The sequence below is a fragment of the Miniopterus natalensis genome, chromosome 19, assembly GCF_054644295.1.
Source record: "Miniopterus natalensis isolate mMinNat1 chromosome 19, mMinNat1.hap1, whole genome shotgun sequence".
NCBI classification, from domain to species: Eukaryota; Metazoa; Chordata; class Mammalia; order Chiroptera; family Miniopteridae; genus Miniopterus; species Miniopterus natalensis.
The window spans coordinates 2,738,407-2,757,802 of NC_142099.1; the positions used below are offsets into that span (position 1 = coordinate 2,738,407).

Sequence of the window (19,396 nt, forward strand, 5' to 3'; positions counted from 1 at the left end):
AAGGATTCAGCCCCCCCAGGCCTTATTTTCCTTAACCCCGTGGTGGCTGCACAGAATACTGTTGACCTCTCTTTTTTTTTGGATTCTCTTCTTCCTTCGATCCATGAGAGCCATGGCAAACGCCCCCAGTTCTCCTCTTGATTCTCTGGGGGACCTGCCCTGTCCCTCCTAGCTTTTCTAATATTCCAGCATCCTTGGAGTGACCTTCCTTCACGTCTCCGTTGTCACCCTCGTCTTCGTCTAGATTTGTTTTACCATAAGGTATTAGGATAGTGTAGTTTGGGTTTGTTTTAAAATCACTCAGTCTATATAATGGACACTGAGTTTGTTTGGACTCACCCAGTGGGTAAGGCTTATAAGAGGCAGAGCCCAGATTCTTGCTGCAGAAGTTCAAGAGGCCAGGTCCCACCCCACCTCCCATGCCCTGGCATCTGGACTGTGGTTCTATGACTTCCGCTCAGCTCAGGTGGCTTCAGGTCCAGGTGGCAGAGAACACTTAGACAGTCTTTACCACTGGGCGGTGGCAGCCAGGGTCCAGTGGCTGCAGGCGCATCCATGCAGTTCCCAGGCCCGGCCTGGGCTGTGTCTCCTGCCACCCCACCTCCCTCTCCACCATTTGTCTCTGAATCTGGATGTCCAGGCTACCCCTTGAAGAACTGTTCATTGTCTTTCAAACGGATTTCTCTGATGTTTAATGGAGTCAGGTAGTTTTTGTTGCTTTCACAACCAATCTTCATCCACATCAGGCTATTTTTACTTCTTTAATGATTTTTGAAAGTGATTGACAGTATCCTAGGGTCCTCATTATAATTTTAATTCATTAATTGAGTCTGCAAAATGAATGTCAGTGAGAGGGGGTCATTTATAAATCCCAGCTCTTACCTGGATGCATAGCTGTCGCCGCACAGTGGTGAGAAGTTCCTTAATGACGTCACCTTTTAATCATCCGGGAATTATGTATGTCCTGTTTGGTTATTGAATTTCATTTTCTAATTCACATCACCAACTATGGATTAATTCTTCAGTAACAAACATATCTGGTTGACTGGAATGCTCGTGTACGAACCCGTTCTGCCACATTTGCCACAGGCTGTTGATGGTTTTCATTCAACAGACCCTGGTTTTATAGTGAATTTTGAGGCAGCAGCACATTCGAGGGACCGCAGTGCTTGTGTTCAGCCCCATCAGTGAGTAAATTTTACCCATAACACTCCCTGAACGCCTACCGTGTATGGGCCTCTGTCTGAGGCGCTGGGCACGCGGATGAGGAAGGCCCTGGCTCTGTGCACAATGCCTGCCCGTGGCAGACACTCCGTGAATGCCACTGGAATTAATGACATAATCCCTGCCCCTACGGAGCTCTCTCTATGGGAAAGGCAGACACCTAACTGGCCTACCATGTATGCAAGTGCCCAGAATAGCGACTGATGGGAGTGGGTGTGGAGAGGGACGCTGGCTTGTTTCAGATGGTTGGAGGGTTCTTATCACGGTGTCATGGCCACACCGTCCAGTCCATGACACCTCCCAGCTCTCTTGGAATTGTCATGCAGGTCTCTCCCTCCTCGCCCTCCTAGTTAAGCCTGTGGCACCGGGTTTGAACTCCTATTAATAGGCCCCGTCAGCTCTCCACAGATCACATCTCAACAGCAAACAGCCAGAATCCCCAACAATGGCTTCTTGGCACAAAGCCAGTTCTCGAGCATCAAAGACGGATTCCTTGCATGTCAGCCCCGGTGCTGATAAATAACGGCCTCGGGATTCCAAACACATTATCCCCCGGGAAGGGCCTGCTCCTTGAGGGTACACTGGGCCGTGTTTATAAAACAGCAACATGGCCAGTGCTGGCCCTGGCATGTCAAGGAGAGCAATAGCCAGAGAGCCGACATTGCACCAACTTGGGAGAACTTGAGAAAACATGAATGAGGGCAGGTTTCAAATGTTTCTGACTTGAGACCCTACCAGGAAGACTGCTGGAGCCCGTAGGACCAGTGTAATGGACTAGATGCATGTATTTTTAAATCCAGACCTCAGCACTGTGCCATCTTAGGCAGATCATTCTCTAAGCCTCCGTTTCTGTACCTGTAAAATAATGGAGACTAGGACCCACCTAAAGTCTGCTTTCTGGATACCAAAGCATGTTAATGGCAATAAATGGGAGACCTCGTTAAATAGAACTATTTGTCAAGCATACATTCTGTTAGTCCTCATATCAACTCTATGAGGTAGGTATTTTTATCCCCAGTAATGAGTAAACAGAGACTCAGATTAATTACCCGACACCCCAGATAGTGAGAGAGAGACTGCATTCAGAACCTGGTCAGCTGCCTCCAGTGGCCAAGCTCTGACAGCCTTCAGGGCCTCCTCTCTGCTGCCTTGTCCCTCTCCATTGCTCCCGTGACTCCCAGGGTCTCTCTGCTGACCTCACAGGACAGAGCAGTCATCGTCACTGCGTGTTCACCAGGCCTATTGGAGAACCCGCCTCGTGGGCCAAATCCCAATGGTAGACATGTGACAAAAGATCCCCTTAGGGACCCTCGCTGAGGTAGCTCAGCTTGAAACAGAATATTATATTAGACCCAAGCCACTCAGTTCTCCATCATCAGCATCAGAACCATTAACTAAAGCATATTGAAGGAAGCACTGGCTTTGAGGGGCTGGAGATCTGTGTGTGAATCTCGAGTCGGGGATTCTGAGCTGTGCGAATGTAATCGGGCCTTAATCTCTCTGAGCCTGTTCTGTTCTGAGTTACTGTATGTGGCTGGTTGTTCTCCGGGTCTTCCCCAGATCCACTGGCCCCTTCCCCACTCTTCTCTGTGCCCCAGGATCTGCTGCCTCCCCCTGCCATCTTGCTGGGACTCCCTGGCCACGTGGCTGCTGGTTGGCTTACAGCGGGGGGTGAGAAGGTGGGAAGAAAGGGGCAGTGAGGTCGTCCTGCCTTCTCACTGTGTCCGTACCACACCTGTGGCAGCAGCGGGCTGGCCCCTCTTCTGGGCTGTAACTCTTCCTGGGGCCCTGGTGACACAGTTTCTACCCCTTGTCCCTCAGGCTCTAGGCGTCAGAGCTTCCTACTCTTGCCTGCCTCCAGCCGCCTCAGCGTCCTCTGTTCCCTCCTCCCGCCCACAGCCTCTGCAAGTAGCCCTTTCATCCAAATCTCTCCATAGAACTCTTGCAGTAAATTCTGTGTCTTGCTTAGAACCTGCCGGGTACAATGTGCAAAAGTTTGAAAACCCATAAAGCACCATCTATAAAAATATAGACAATCAACTTAGTGTTGTTTATGACTCTTTGGCCATATTTTCACCATCTGTACTATATTCTGAAGTTTGCAAAACTTTCCTGGTTCTATCTAACTATCATGACAGCCCAGAAATGAAAAAGCCAGAAGCCAGGGTCAAGGTCATGTTGAATATGGTGCTTCTGGGTCTGGTTTGCTTCCTGTTTGTGAATTAGGACACAGTCAGAAAGTCTCTTCGAGGAGTGGGTGCCTGGATGTGGAATGGGTAGATATTGTTTTTGTACATACGTGTAAATACATGTGTGTCTATACACATGTACGCATACATGGCATTTTTTAGTGAAGAGACTAGGCAACTGTCCAATGTACAGCTATTATAGCAACTCGCTTTATTTCTGCTCTAAGTGTCTCACTTTGGAGGTAGTTTATATTCATGATAATATTTATTTGAACATTAGCAGTTTCACATAAAAAGGCTAGCCTATTCATAATTCCTTTTTAAAAAATAATGTTTTTTAAGTAAGAATTCAATTTTCCTCAATGCCTTGAGAAACATTTTGCTTATTGCATATATATTTCATCTGTGCTTCTGAGCCCCAAGGAGTGAATTTCTGCATGACTCATAAGGAAAGCCAAAATGAGTTCTCATTTCTGCTCTTTTCAAAAAAATATTTTTAAAAGGTCGAATACTTTTAAAAATTACCTTCTCCGATCTACTTATATGGGTAAGGTATCTTAGGATTCTTTTGGTCACAAGCAACAGAAACCAGCTCAGATGTATTTAAGTGAAGGGGGATTTTTCTGGATGAATGCAGGTGGCAGCTCAGTGAAGCTTGGGAACCTGGATGGCAGGAACAAAGGGACTCCGTTATGCGTGGCTCTGCCACCAAATAGTCTTGGCTGCAAATGTTTGCTGACCCTGAGTCACCCTGCTCAAGATTCAAATCCCAGGAGAATCAGCAGGGCCTGGCTCAGGTCCCAGGCACACTGCTTGGCCAAGGGAGTGGGGTCACTTGATTGGCAGTCCTGGTGTGTGGGATGGAGAGGGTGGTTTGCCAGAGGAAAAGTGGGTGCTGGGGCGGAAGGAGGGAGGAGAAGCTGGGCCAGCAGGAAGGACAGACTCTACCACAGAAGTCTTGGGAGCCTTTACGACATCGTAAGACATTGGATATGATACATTTCCTTCTTTAAAACAATTTTTGCAATTTGGACATTGGGACATGAAGAGTAACATGAAGCTAGGGTTGAAAGAAGGCCACAGAGGAGGTTCTGACAAATTCTTGCAGAAACCACTGGTTTTTTTCCCCCAACTGCCCTGAGGGGTTGCCGTCCGGAACTGCTTCCCCGGACACCTTCCTCCCTGAACAGGTAACACTTCGTGGAGAAGGAACAGCAATGTTTCCCTCGTCACCTTGAGAACCAAGTAATACTGAGAGAGGGAGAGGGAGAGGGAGGAGGAGAGAGAGGGAGGAGGAGAGGGGGAGAAGGGAAGAGAGGGAGAGAGGGAGAGGGGGAGAGAGAATACACGTGAAATGCCAGCATGTAGCTGGGTCTTGACCAGTCAGGAGGGTTCAGGGAGGACTCCTAGAGAAGTGATGCTTCAGCTGGCACCTAGAGGGTGCAAATGGAGGCATGAGCCTGGTGCAGGAGGGTGCTCAGGATGGGGGCAGAGTTGTCAAGAATATTCCTTGCAACAAAACAGCATTTGGGAAGGCCTGGAGGTGTCTAAGGGCAGGGGCCTTTAGAAGCAAAGGACGTTCCTTTGAAGAGGATGAGGCATGAGGGGGGACAGAAGCAGAGAGGCTGTCAAACAGGGACCTCTCCAAAGAAGACACGCAGATGGCAGGTCAGCGTATGAGGAGGGATTCAACACCCTGAGTCATTAGGAAATTACAGATTAAAATGACAGCTAGATATCACCACACACCTATTAGAACGGCCCAAATCCAAACCTCGGGCAGCACCGAACATGAACTCGGGCAGGATGTGGACGAACAGGAGCTCGCGTGCGCTGCCCGTGGGGATATGAAACTCACACACTCTTCCCATGTGGTCCCCCAAGTGTGCTTCTTGGTATTGACCCAAACGAATTGTTATGTCTACCCAAAACCTGCACACAGATGTTTACAGCCGCCTCATTCACAGCCAGAGCTTGGAAGGGACTACAGTGTCCTTTAGCGATGGAAGGGTTAATAAACGGAGATGTGTCCAGACAATGGGATATCATTCAGCACTAAAAATAAATGAGTGGCCAAGCCATGAAAAGACATGGATGACACTAAAAGGCCCGTTACTAAGGGAAAGAAGCCAATCTGAAAAGGCTACACACTGTTCGATTCTGACTATAGGACATTCTGAAAAAGATAAAACTATGGAGACAGAAGATTAGTGAGCAGGGAGGGATGAACAGGCAGAACACAGGGGATTTTAGGGGAGTGAAACTATTCTGTATTGCACTATAATGGCAGCTACATGTCATTACACCTTTGTCAGAACCATGGCAGGTACAACACCAAGTGCAAACCGTGGACTTTGGGTGATAACGTCCATGTAGGTTTGTCGATCATAACAGATGTGCCCCTTTGGTGGTGATGTTGATAGTGAGGGGGATTGTGCAGGGTTAGGGGGTGTATGGGAACTCCTTGTACCGTCCAGTCAATTTTGCTGTGAACTTGAAGCTGCTCTAAAAAATAAAGTTTATTCATTTTTATAAAAAGTGGAATTCCCAAGTAAAAGAGGAGACAAGTAATCTCCTTCAGGTTCCTGAGTGGAGAGTGGACTGGAAGTGAGCAAGGGGGGTCAGTCATCCAGTGAGAGGTAACAGCAGCTAGACCCGGGCAACTGGAAAAAGAGAGAGGCTGACAGATTGTGTTTTGGTGATAGAACTGACGGAACTTGCCAAGGAGTTGGATCTGCCAGTGAAGGGAAGGGGCAACCAAGATTGTGCCTAAGGACGCTGCTTTCTGAGAGCTGGAGGAAGGGCGGGCGCAGAGGGAGGCTGAGGAGGACCACAGGGGTGTTTTGGAAGGAGGCTGAGTGAGATGTCTGAGGCATTTGGTTTGAGATCGCATAGGTTACCTTTGTTTGTTTTTACTTTGTGGCAATGGAAGTTTCACTCTCTGATGCCAATCTCTCAAAAGCAGCGTTTTCCTAATTTGGATTTTTACCTTTCCATTTGCATAACCGAAGGGCCCACGTTGACGGTTTTTCAAGAATCAAAGAAAAATCTGACTCAGATATGTATCAAGTGTCAAATTTCCCAGAAAACTACTTGCAGTTCTGAAATGAGTTTCTCTAGCTCTCTGTCCCTCCCTACAGAGGTTTCGAGGGCTTCGAGGCCACCCTCAGACAGCTCAGTCTTGGGAACCAAGCTCTCCTTCTAGGAGTCAGGGCAGAGGGGACAATCTCAGAATCCGTGCGCATAAGAGAAAACACTCACTGGGCACACAGAACCGCAGGCCGATGACATCACTCGCTAGGCTGGATGGCACCATTCTGTTTCCTTCTCAGTCGTCCCTCCTGGACTGAGCCTGTGGAGACCAGGGGTTTTATATCCTTAGCATTAGCATACATGCAGCCCCGGATGCTTGTGTACCAGACTAACATATAAATAAACCTTCCTTAACCTCATAAAACAGTAAAGCACAGAAAGATCGGATGTCCAGAGGAATGGAAAAGGCCAGTGAGAAATCCACTTTGAGCCAGAGGGTTTTTCAATTGGAGATTTGACGCTGTTTTACCTGAAGTCGAGTCAGTGGTGAAACCTGTAACCACGCAACCAGATGTCGTCTCTGCGCAGTGGCAGATGCCCCGTTGGACCTATGTCTTTCCCTGAACGGACTGAACTTGGTACTTCAGTAGTAATTTTGCAGATGTCTCTTCTTCTAAGGGCAGTGCAGTGTCAGGGTTAGGTGTAGTCTGAGGATGGCCATAAACACTTCTGTGAAAGCTCCAGATCTAAGCAACTGGATGTTCTGGAGAAAGACTCTAACTTCTTGTGATGTTAATTCATTCGCTCAGCAGGTATTCTAGTGACTGGCCTAGGGCCTCCTCTAGGCCTCCAAAAGAGCCGTTTGCTTGTAGAGTTTGCACTCTCGGGGGAAGGCAAACCAGTGACCAACAAATCAGGTGCCGGTGATAACCTAAGTGCTTTAAAGAAAATCGAGCAGGTGTAAGGAGATAGATGGCAGAGAGGATGTGTGCGCTTTTAGATAGGGCTGGCCCGGCCTCTCTGATGAGCTGACAGCTGATCTGAGTGAAACCTGAATGAAGGAGGGAGGGTGTGAACTGTCTGAGGATGAGGCATTAGATAGGAAACAGCCTGCAAAAGCCTGGGTCGCACACCATTGCCCTTGAGTGTGGTTAAAAAACAAGCTTCACTTATTGTCCTTATTACTTAAAATAGACCCTTGTTTCAAATAAGCAGGATGCCAGGGGAATAATGGCCATGTATCCTCCCAAACGCCTCAGTTCCAGCAGTTCAGATGCAGTGACAGGGACAAAGCCCCAGTGGTCGGAACGTCTCGGCTACATCGCGGGAATACACACTCGGTGTATCTGTTTGTCCCCTCGCCCCTGATGATCAACTCCCCTCCAGCTATAGGAAGGAGACTTTGAAAATTACAAACAATGGAATATATGAGCGTTTGAATGGATTGGGGGGTAAAATAGCCTGTGAAGATGAAGTTTACTAAGCTGGGTGAGTCTAAGAACACTTGAGGGCCCTGAGTAAATATGTTGAGATCCCCTAAGCACTGAGAGGCGTTTGTTTACTGGTCCTAAGTAGGACGGAAAGAGGCCACAGTGATGGACGATTTTTGTTGGGAAGCGGGACCTGGAAGGCAAGTGACGGAGTGCTAGGGACTGAAGATACCTTAGAGGCCCAGAGAGGGGTGGGACCCAGGGCTCCTGCCCTCACTGTGCCTGCTGCCCCTTGGAGCAGAGCAGGATCCTTCTCGGGCTTTCCCAGTGCTGTGGCCGGGACCCCTGAGCCCGCTGCAGTGCACTGGTATCCAAGGCCACCCACTCGGAGAAGCCACCCTGGCCACCCAGAGGGTAGCTCAAGGTCACACGGCCCTGTGTTAGTGCTCAGCATTGTACTCGTGCCCTTTGGTATTTCCTTATGCTCTCCTTGTTTATTTCTTTCCATTTCTCTTCCCTACAGGAATATAGCATCCATGGTATCAGGGACCTTGCCTGTCTCCTTCAAGGCTGCAGTCCAGGCCTAGAAGAATGAGGTTTGTTTCCAGTGACTATCTGGGGGTTGACTTTGGAGGTTGGGAGGAAGGTGGGTCTAGTGCAGAGTCATCGGCACATGTGTGATAGAGAAAGCCCTAGACGTAGGTGAGAAAATCCAACAAAGTGTGAATGGGTAAGAGGAAAAACCCGGGTTGTAACATCTAAAGAGGCAGTATGCACAGTGGGAAAAGCTGGGACTTTGGACAAGTCACTTAAGTTTTCTGTGCCTCAGTTTCTTCATCTGTAAAATGAGTTGTTTAATAGGACCTCACTTGTAGAATTATTGAAATAAATTTTATTACATATGAAATGCTTATTTAGTGCAGTGCTTGGCACGTAATACAGGCTATATAATTCTCTCCAATATATAAGAGGATATTTAAGTTAATATAAAAAAGAGAGGCCAGTTAAGAGTGCTGAGAAAGAGCCATCTTTGTGAAAAGACAGAGATAGAGAGAGAGAAAGAGAGAGCAGGACTCCAGGAGAGCAGAGTGAGAGTCAACAAGGGGGGAGTCAGTCAACAGGGTCAAATACTGCAGAAAATTCCCCTAAAGGGGGCTATGAGGAGCCCTGGCTCTGTTGGTGAGGGAGTCACGTGGGTCCTTAGGAAGGTCAGGCTCCGAGCAGCTGCAGCAGAAGCCAGCCTGGGGGTGAGAGAGAAGATGGAAGGGACCTCGGTGCAGAGATGGCAAACTGAACACTTTCACTTCCTTTCCCTCTCATGAGTCACAAGCTTGACAGCAAAGGGATTTTTGTTTTGTTTGCATAAACAAACAAAGAAAAGGTGAGAGGCGACAGCAACAGAAGTTTGGAAACTAAAAAGCGGAGGAGGAGACTTCATTGACTTAATACAATGAAAAAACTGAAGACTGAGGTTGCAATGAGGGGCACCCAGAAGCAAACTGGGCTGCTCTCCAGAACCCCAGAGAGGCCCCAATTAGGAGACTTTAGAGGTACCTCTGAGAGCTGGGGGTGAAAGTTGATGAAAACAGAAAGTCTGCTTTAGAAGCAGTTAGACTCATTGTCTCCCCTCACCCTTCCCCCGTGACCACGACTTTCCCTGCCCTGCATAGCCAGAGTGACTGTCTCTCCACTGGGGGCAGGAGACTTGGGGCAGAGAGGTGAACACCACAGTCAAACGGGAGGGGGAGGGGGAGCCCCACGCTGAGTGGGGACACACCCCAGCTCCAGCTCCCACTCTTCCCCAGGGTGCCATGGCCAAGTTTAAATCTGCAGGAAGGAGAGGGGAGGTTTTCTCTGGATAAATGAGTGTCCAAAAAGAAAAAAAGCCTAAAGATATTGGTGGTTGGGTCCTCATAGGATGGCATGTAATAATATGAAGTAACTGTGATACATATCTTTTTTATTTTACTTTTATTTATTTTATTTTAATTTAATTTAATTTAATTTTATATTTTATTTTATTTTTATAACCCTGACTAGGGATCAAACCCGCAACCTTGGGGCATCGGGATGATGCTCCAACCAACTGAGCTACCCAGCCAGGGCACATATCCTTTTAAAGTCAGTCTAAATGTAGCCCAGAGTCATTTTCCCCTTGTCCAGGTTCCAAAAATGCCTACAGCAACTCCAAAACCGCCCCCACACAAGCGGAAATGAAATAGAGGAGATTTCCTAATGGAATGCGGCAGCCATAATAGCCAATTATGGTTAAAATACCTCACTTTGAATATTTATATCACCACATGGACATATTGCTGGGGCTCCCTCCAAGGGCCTTGGAAGCAAGAGATTCTGAAGTTTCAGTGACATTAGCTTCAAGGTTAATTTGCCTCTGACAATATAGTAAAATTTTGGAAAGTAAATTAATGTTTAATGCTTTTAATGTTTAATTTAGAATTAAAAGCATGCTAACAGAAAGGAAAACATTAACTGAAGAGTTGAAAGATAAAGTGGAGAAATCTCCCAGAAAGTAGAAAAAAAGATAAAGAAAATAGAAAATAAATAGGAGGAAATTTAAAAATCATCCAAAAAACATCCACATAGTGGAGTTCCAGAAAGACAGGATATAAAAACAGAGGAGATGGACTTATTGAGGAAATAACGTCAGGTGACTTCCTATCCTGAAAAGGTCTTTGTGTGTCTAGGACAAAGCTCGGAAAATCAAGGCATCTCATAGTACAACCCTGCAGCACTGTGGACAAAGAGAAGATTCTAAAAACACCCAGAGGAGGAATAAGTAGTCATACGTGAAGTTGTGGAGTAAGAATAGCCCTAGACTTCTCACCAGTGACACCAGAAATTAAAAGACAAGGCAGAAACACCTTCAAAATTCCCAGGGAAAGTTACAACCTACAACTCTAATGTCCAGCCAAGGTATTAGTCAAGTGTAAACACTGAATGTTTAAAATATCAGACAGACATTGATTTAGAAAGTTTATGACACAAGCAGGTGTTTTAAGGATAAGTGAATTAATACTCCTTTAACATGGCAGAAAATCTATAGCTTCTGTTTAAAATTGATCAAGAAACAGAGGTATAAAGCACGGGATTTAGAGACGTTCAGTCACCACCAGAAGGAATGTCAGTAAGACTTCAAAGTGATTGGGAGGGTCGGGGGACTAGGTGCCTCCCAGGACCGATGCTCTTCCTTGCAAGTTTTGCACTATTTGATTACTTCTAACCATGTGGATGTATTAATTTCATTAAAAATGATTTAATTTGAAAGTCAAAAAGGAAGTGAATGGAAAGATGGACAGTGGATAAGGTCGTGGAGGGTGAAGCATTTTCTCTGGACTGTGGAGGGCTCTTCACACATGTGAAGCTCTTTCTTTATTCCTCCCCATGACCACAAGAGGGAAATGTCATTATGCCATCGGAGAGATGAGGAAACTGAGGCTTAGGAAGTTCAAGGCCTTGCTCAGAGTCATGCAGCCGGGGCTGGGCCGTATTCAGGCTGACCCCAAGTCTGTCGTCTTCCATCACATAGTTTTGAATGTCGGCAAATAAGAGAGTGAGATGTCAATCGGGATCTAGTACAAGGGGAAGACGGTGAGTTTTGATAGAGGAAACACACAAATGTTACCGTGAGTTGAAGCTGAAGAGTCGCCAGAGGCCAAGAACTGAAAATACAAGAGAGAAGGGATAATTGAGCTGAGTCTTGAGTCTTACAAAGTTGAGCACTGGGTGGGGGGTGTTGCCCAGGGAAGGAGTAACACTTGGAGTGTCGCCCAGCAGAAACTTAGGGAGGAGGAAGTTGAAGTGGCAACTGTGACTTCTCCAGGAAGCGGAAGGCTAGTGATGCTGTGAACACAGAGTAAGGGGAGCCTGACTCTTCACCTGGGACCACAGGGAGTAGGGTTACCAGACTCAGCAAATAAAGATACAGCTCTCCCAGTTAAATTTAAATTGCACATAAATAACAAATCATTGCTTTCTGTTTTGTTTTGTTTTAGTACATGTCCCAAATGTTGCATGGTATTTTCTCTGGCAAGCCTCAAGAAGAGACTGCAAAGCATGTGTAAAGAACAGCGAAGCTGCTTTGAAATCCGAAATTGGGAATGGAGTGACCCCAGCGTGACTTGGTTATCAACGGGTAACCTCGGTGCCATGGGAAGTAAGGTAGGAGCGCTGGGCTTGGCTTCCGGGCAGCCGCAGGGAGCCGGGGTAGCAGCCAGGAGGTGGCTCGCGGATGCCGTTGTTGGGGCCGCTCCTGAAAGGAATGTGAAGAGATGGGTGTGGGAACAGAGACGTGGGATTGGCAGGGAAGCTGTTGCTGCCATTAGCTTTGCCTCCCTTCTCACTTTGCCTGGCGGTCGTCTCCATTTTCTCTCTCATCGCTGTGTATGAAGGGTGAGCACCACTCAATAATCATGTGCAAGGTTGAATAGTCGGATCAGTATCAGTGACCCTGTCCTCTCCAACAACACTCATGAGAGCAGGACTGACTGGCCGACGTAATGCTTCGATGAGTCTGAGGTTTAAGGAGGTGATTTGGGGTAGTGGTTAAGAAGCTGTAGCCTGTCTCTGGTCACAGCCCATGTTAACCAAGCTGCTGCATATGTCCGCACTCAGTTTCCTTGTTTGTAAAACTAGGATGACTGGTACTTACAGGGCCATTGTAAGCATTACATAGGTCAATGTGTGTCACACTGAGAATCTGGAATACAAACACTAAAAGTGCAAGCTTATGTGAGATCTAGGTGGATGAGACGTTTTTATGAAAAGTCATTAGTTTGCAAGATATTTGTGGGGTTGGGGTGGGTGAGTAGGCAGAGCACAGAGGATTTTTAGGGCAGTGAAAATACTCAGTGTGATACCATATAATGGACACATGTCATTATACATTTGTCCCAATCCATAGACTGCACAGCAACCTCAAGAGTGAACCCTGAGGTAAGCCATGGACTTCTGGGGATAATGATGTAACAGTGTCGGTTCAGCAGCTGTAACAAATGGGCCAGGTCTGCAGTGAGTGATGTTGACAACAGGGGAGGCTGTGTATGGTGGGGCAGAGGGTCTATGGGAAATCTCTGTTCCGTCCACTCAATTTTGCTGCAACCTAAAACTCTTAAGAACAAAAGAAAGTCTTAATAATAAAATAGTGGTAAACGTAAAAATAACGTTTAGTAAAACATTTCAGCCAAAAGAAAATGCTTCATGGTGAAAGAAAAAAAGGACATTCATTAGCATGCTTTTGTTGCAAGTTTTACATGCAAGATTTTTAGACTGCACGGTCAGGAAACCAGTGGGTTTAAAAGGCATTCACTAGCATAGCTTAGTATACATTTTGCAGACATTATAGCCAGGACATTGGTATGCGCTTAAAACTTTAAAGCTAGAGGTTTGCTTCCCTTGCAGTTCCTTCACTGTCTATTTTTTAAATTAAACTGTTTCTTTAGTGTAGAAATCATTAATCATTAAAACATAATGGTATAAGAAAACCAGTAAGATAGAGGAATAATTTTTAAATAGGTTTAATCTTTATTGTTGGAAGTATTACGGATGTTCCTCCCTCCCCCCGTTGGCCCCCTCTACCCTGCTTCTGCCCCCACCCAAAGCCTTCCCCACACTCGTTTGTCCATGGGCTATGCTTATGTGCACAGAAGTTCTTTGATTAATTCCTTCCCGATCTCCTCCTCCCTCTGAGATAGACCAGTCTGTTGCATGTTTTAATGTCTCTGGATTTGTTTTGTTCATCAGTTTATTAAGTTCATTGGATTCCACATATAAGCGAGATCACGTGGTACTTGTCTTTCTCCTACTAGCTTATTTAACTAGCATAATACTCTCCAGGTCCATCCACACTGTCCCAAAGGGCAAGAGATCCCTCTTTCTCACAGCTGCGTAGTATTCCATGGTGTAAATGTCCCACAGCTTTTTTTCCACTCATCTGCTGATGGGCACTTGGGCTATTTCCAGATCTTAGCTATTGTAAATTGCGTTGCTATGAACATAGGGGTGCATAAGTTCTTTCTGATTAGTGTGTCAGGATTCTTAGGATATATTCCAAGAAGTGGGATCACTGGGTCAAAAGGCAGCTCCATTTTTAATTTTTTGAGGAACCTCCACGTTGTTTTCCACAGTTGGCTGCACCCGTCTGCATTCCCACCAGCAGTGCACAAGGTTCCCCTTTCTCCACACCCTCGCCAGCACTTGTCATTTGTTTATTTGTTGATGGAGCCATTCTGACAGGTGTGAGGTGATATCTCTTTGTGGTTTTGATTTGCGTCTCTCTGATAACTAGTGAGTGAGCATTTTTTCACATGTCCTTGGCCATCTGTACATCCTCTACCTTAGGGAAGTGCCCATTCAGTTCCTTTGCCCATTTTTTAATTGGATTGTTTGTCTTCTTTTTGTTAAGTTGTATGAGTTCCTTATGTATTTTGGATATTAACCATTTATCAGATGAGCCATTGGCAAATATGTTCTCCCAAAGGTGTGTGTGTGACCTGGGATCCGGGGCTCCCACAGCATTGAAGTCTTGGAACCCAGCTCTGCCACTCACCAGCTGAGACTTAAGCTGCCTGAGTGACATTTCCCTCAGTTAAGTGACCAACAATGTGCTTCACAGAACAGTAGTGTTAAATGAGATAATCTAACATGCCTGATAAAGGCCAGCGTGCAATGCACTTTAATTCTTTCCCTGTGAAGAATTGTAAATTAGTGGGTGGGTGCCAAGTCCCCACAGTGTGTTGTGTTGGGTTGACTCCACACATCCTGCTTTAAGTGAAATAAGTCCTCAAACTCAATCAGAGTGGATCTGAGAGTCTAGAGGGCCCTGCTGTTTCCAGGTTGTATGCCCTGTGCGCTTGCTGAATTGTGTATCATGGGCTCTGTGGTTGATGAAACCTTTCAGACAACTGTGAATTAACTGTCACTTGGCTTTTTCTTTTGTAAACTCATAAGCCAGGGGTCTGTTGTTTGTACTCACAAGGCCTCCTTCTGAGTCATTCAGGTACAGGGCGGGTCTGTTGAAACTGCACGATGGAGGAGTTTTGCCTTCACATCAGCGGGGATGGGAAGCCAGTGTGACCAAGCACTGGGTGGAACTCGCTTTGTCACCGTGGGGCAGGGCAGAGGTGCCCTGAGCTTGTCACACAGCTGCAGCTGACCAAGGCCACCTCAGGCTCAGGTTCAGACGCAGCAGTTATGAGCAAGGAAAGAGTGGGCCAATTGTGAGCATTGAGGTTTGGGGGGCCTCCCAAGTAGAAGGGGAGAGAAGGGCGCCGGCCCTTAACGGGGCAGCAGCAGGCCCCCGCGGAGCTGCGCCCCATGGCTCTTCCCCTTTGGAAATTCCTGAGCTGCCCAAGCTTTAGAAAAATTCTCTGACGGGCCGCTGCCCAGCTCCTCAAAGGCCTCTCACCACTGGCCAGAATCTGGGGCACACTGCCTGCCTTGGCGCCCAGCGAAGGGAGGGGAACCCCCAAGCATCACCTCGCCGGACGCCGGCCCATTTCACCCTGCGCCCGGGGAAAGCCACTTTCCGTCCCTCAGACCGCAAGTTTCGAGGCAGCAGTGAGATGGGGGTGGGAGTGGAGGTGAGGAGACGTGTTGGACTTTCCGGGCACCCTCCCTCCCTGGCCCCTTGCTTCCCCGGCCTCTCGCGGCCCAGAGCGCGCCCTGGCTCCCGTCCTGTACCCCCGGCCCCCCTCGCCGCCTCGCGCAGCAGCAGCCCGGGGGCGCTCGGCCACAAGCTGGGGACCGGTCCCCCCAAGGGCTGCAGGGGCAGGGGACCAGAGAGGTGCGCTGCGGGGCGCCGGTCGGTCCTCTGCCCCCTTGGACTTTTCGGGAGAAACGTTTCCAAAGGCCCCCCACCTCCTCTCCTTCCCAAGGCTCGGGAGAGTGGTCTCCACTGCGCAGCGCTGGACAGCAGGGCGCGGGCGTGATTTGTAATTAGAGTCCAGGGGAGCCAGGCTCCGCCCCGTCTGTTTTTTCTGTTGCCCGGGGGTGGGGGAGGAGGCCTTCAATTTGCTCCTGCCCCAGATCTTTCCTGGACAGTGAGCCTCAGCAGCCGAGATCTGGGGGCCCCCAGCGCCGGCGGAGGGCGTGGGAGATCGGGCTCGAAGCACTCCCCGCCCCTTCCTAGGGCAGCCGCCCAGTGAGCGCCGAGGCTCGGCGGGGGCCGCGCGCGATGCGGCGCCGGGCTGGCCAATGGAGGGGAGGGAGGGAGGGGACCCCGCGCCCGCGTTTATGCGCGACGCCGCCGGGCTGGGGCGGCAGCAACATGACGGGCGAGCAGCGCGCACCCAGAGCTGCGGGGACGCGGCGTCGTCCTGCCTGAGCGAGGTAGGCGCGGGCCGGGCCGGGCGCAGCGTGGCCGCGGGGCTGGGCGTCCCAGACGCGCTCCTAGACGGGCCGAAGCAGGGCGAAAACTTTCCAAGCATCCTCCTGGGGCGCTGAAAACACGCGTCTCTGGGCAGCTCAGGAGCCCGGCGCGGTCGGGTTGCTCTGAGCGCTTGAAAGTTACGAAGTTTGGACTAGGGTCAAGCTGCAGGTGTGGAGCCCCCGGGGGTGGGGTAGGGGAAGCTACTGTTGATAGGAGGGGAAGGAGAGAGCGCTTGCATTTGGAAATCCTTTAGACAAAGAGTATGGGGGTGGGTGGGTAAGGGCTTAAACTAGCGCCGCGGGCGAGCGGAGGAGTCAGACCGGGCTGGGGCGCCCGCCGCCGTGCTGCCCGGGGGTGGGCGGAGCGCTCTCGCAGCAATTACGCGAGTTTTGCCCCATTGCCGGTCACCTTGTCGCACTTAACAACTTGCCAGCAGACTTTTGCCCACCAGGGCCACGCTGCCTTTCTCCACGCTCTCCAGACCCCGGAGGAGGCAGCGCGCTGGGCGGGGGCCGCAGGTAAAGCCGCCCGCGTGGCCGAGCGGCGAGCCGGCTCCCTGGGCGCGCCCCGCAGAGCGGCCCCGGCTTCCCTCGGACGCGGGCTGTCCCGGGAGCCGGGCGCGCCCGGTGCGGCCAGGGGTACGCGAGGCTTGCGGGGCTCGCCACGGGCCCCCGCGGGCGGGTTTCCCGGGCACTGTCAGGGGCGCTCGCTCTGCCCCGGGAGGAAGGGAAGAGAGGAAAGGCGGTTGCCGAGGGCGCGCTCAGCTCTGTTCACCGCTGGGCCCGGGCGGGCTGTCTGCGCCCTCGGACCCTAAACACACCTGGTCCGGAGTCACTGATAGGGCCCCAGGATGACTCAGGCTGTCAGGTCACTTCTGTGCCGACCCTCTGTCTTGCGCGGCAGCGAGGAGGTGGCTCTGGTCTCTTCGCTGGGGGTGGGGGTGGGGGGGCGGTGGTGCAGAGCTGTGCCCCTGCACCCTCACTTTGGTGCTTGGAGCTGGAGAGCTGCTGAGGCCCCCGAGCCCTGAGATGCCGCCCGGGGAGGCGGGCGGGGCGGGAGGAGGGAGTGGGGCTCCGGGGCTGGAGTCTCCACCGTGCCCACTTCCATTCGGGGGACGGGACCACGGGAGGGCTTTCCCCTTGAGCTGGGGTCTTCAGCTGGGGCAGTTGTTTTGTTCTTTCTCCCTCTCTTTCTTCCCCCTTTTAAAAATATTTTGCAAGAGATGAGAGTTTGATATTTTAAAAACCCCCGTCCCTGCGCTGTTCCCAAGTTTCCCTAAACTCGCGCGACGCCCGGAGCGGCGCCCTAGCGGGTGGGCCGACCTGACGCTCTCTCTGCCTCCTTTAAGGCCCGCGCCCTGCAGCCCCGACTCGCGGGAGCGCCCGGACGGGAAAGTCCGCCTCGCCCCCTAGCGCCCGCCGGGAGCGCCGCCGACCCCCGCGCCATGCGGCCCACGGGCGCCCCGCCGGCCCGCGCCCCGCGCGGCGCGGTCTCCGACTACGTGAACTACGACGTCATCGTGCGGCATTACAACTACACGGGGAAGCTGAACCTGGGCGCGGACGCGGGCGGCGGCCTGCGCGTGACCTCGGCGGTGTTCATCCTCATCTGCTGCTTCATCATCCTGGAGAACGTCTTCGTCCTGCTGACCATCTGGAAGACCAAGAAGTTCCACCGGCCCATGTACTACTTCATCGGCAACCTGGCGCTCTCGGACCTGCTGGCGGGCGTGGCCTACGCCATCAACCTGCTCTTCTCGGGCGCCAACACCTACCGGCTGACCCCCGCGCAGTGGTTCCTGCGGGAGGGCAGCATGTTCGTGGCGCTGTCGGCGTCCGTGTTCAGCCTGCTGGCCATCGCCATCGAGCGCTACATCACCATGCTGAAGATGAAGCTGCACCACGAGCGCAGCAGCGCGCGCTCCTTCCTGCTCATCAGCGCCTGCTGGGTCATCTCGCTGGTGCTGGGCGGGCTGCCCGTCATGGGCTGGAACTGCCTGCGCGCGCTGCCCAGCTGCTCCACGGTGCTGCCGCTGTACCACAAGCACTATGTGCTCTTCTGCACCACGGTCTTCACCGTGCTGCTGCTGTCCATCGTCATCCTCTACTGCAGGATCTACGCCCTGGTCAGGACGCGCAGCCGCCGCCTGACCTTCCGCAAGAACATGTCCAAGGCCAGCCGCAGCTCCGAGAAGTCGCTGGCGCTGCTCAAGACGGTGATCATCGTGCTGAGCGTGTTCATCGCCTGCTGGGCGCCGCTCTTCATCCTGCTGCTGCTGGACGTGGGCTGCAGGGTGAAGACCTGCGACATCCTCTTCAAGGCCGAGTACTTCCTGGTGCTGGCGGTGCTCAACTCCGCCACCAACCCGGTCATCTACACGCTGACCAACAAGGAGATGCGCCGGGCCTTCCTCCGGATCCTGTCCTGCTGCCGGTGCCCCAGCGCGGGCGCCGCCGGCAAGTTCAAGCGCCCCATCGTCGCGGGCGTGGAGTTCAGCCGCAGCAAGTCGGACAACTCCTCTCACCCGCAGAAGGACGATGCGGACAACCCCGAAACCATAATGTCCTCTGGGAACGTCAACTCTTCTTCCTAAAACTGGAGGCCGCCACCCCTGGGGGGTGCCCTTGCGCCGTCACCCACCACCCAGTGTTTGGAAAAACAGCCTCGGTGCCTGGACCGCTGCCCGGGAGGAGCTGCGGAGCCGGAGGGAGGGCGGGGCGGGCAGGGGGCCTGCGCCGCCGGCGGTCGGTGGGTGCAGCCCGTCCTGTGAACAATGCGCCGGGAAGGGTGGAGAGCAGGTCCGTGGGGCCTGGCGTCTGTTTCCTCCCCCTGGAGCTTTGATTTGCACTGAGCCAAAGGTTAGCATTGTCAAGCTCCTGAGGGCTCATTTGGCCCCTCCTCGGAGACCAGCGTCCCCTTTTGAAAGTGTCTCCGTCTGGAGCTTTGAAGAGAAGATGCTTCTTTCACTTTACTTTCCACCCTGGTGCGGGTGGCTTCTGCTTCTCCGGGGATGCTCCAGACTCCGCCCTCCCCTCCCCTTCACACCCCTCCCTCCTCAACATCCTCCGACTTCGACTTGGTTTTCTAACCACCCGGCCTTGGTCAGAGCCGGGGGTGGATGCCCGTTTCTCCAT

General features: G+C 51.1%; 1 protein-coding gene across 1 annotated transcript; it reads left to right on the plus strand.

Annotated features, from left to right (window-relative positions):
• Positions 1 to 17,683: 17,683 nt before the first annotated feature.
• S1PR1 (sphingosine-1-phosphate receptor 1) lies at positions 17,684 to 18,928 on the plus strand. The gene has a single exon (XM_016204557.2). The coding sequence runs from the start codon at positions 17,707 to 17,709 to the stop codon at positions 18,853 to 18,855; it is 1,149 nt and encodes a 382-aa protein (XP_016060043.2). The 5' UTR covers positions 17,684 to 17,706; the 3' UTR covers positions 18,856 to 18,928.
• The last annotated feature ends 468 nt before the right edge of the window (positions 18,929 to 19,396 follow it).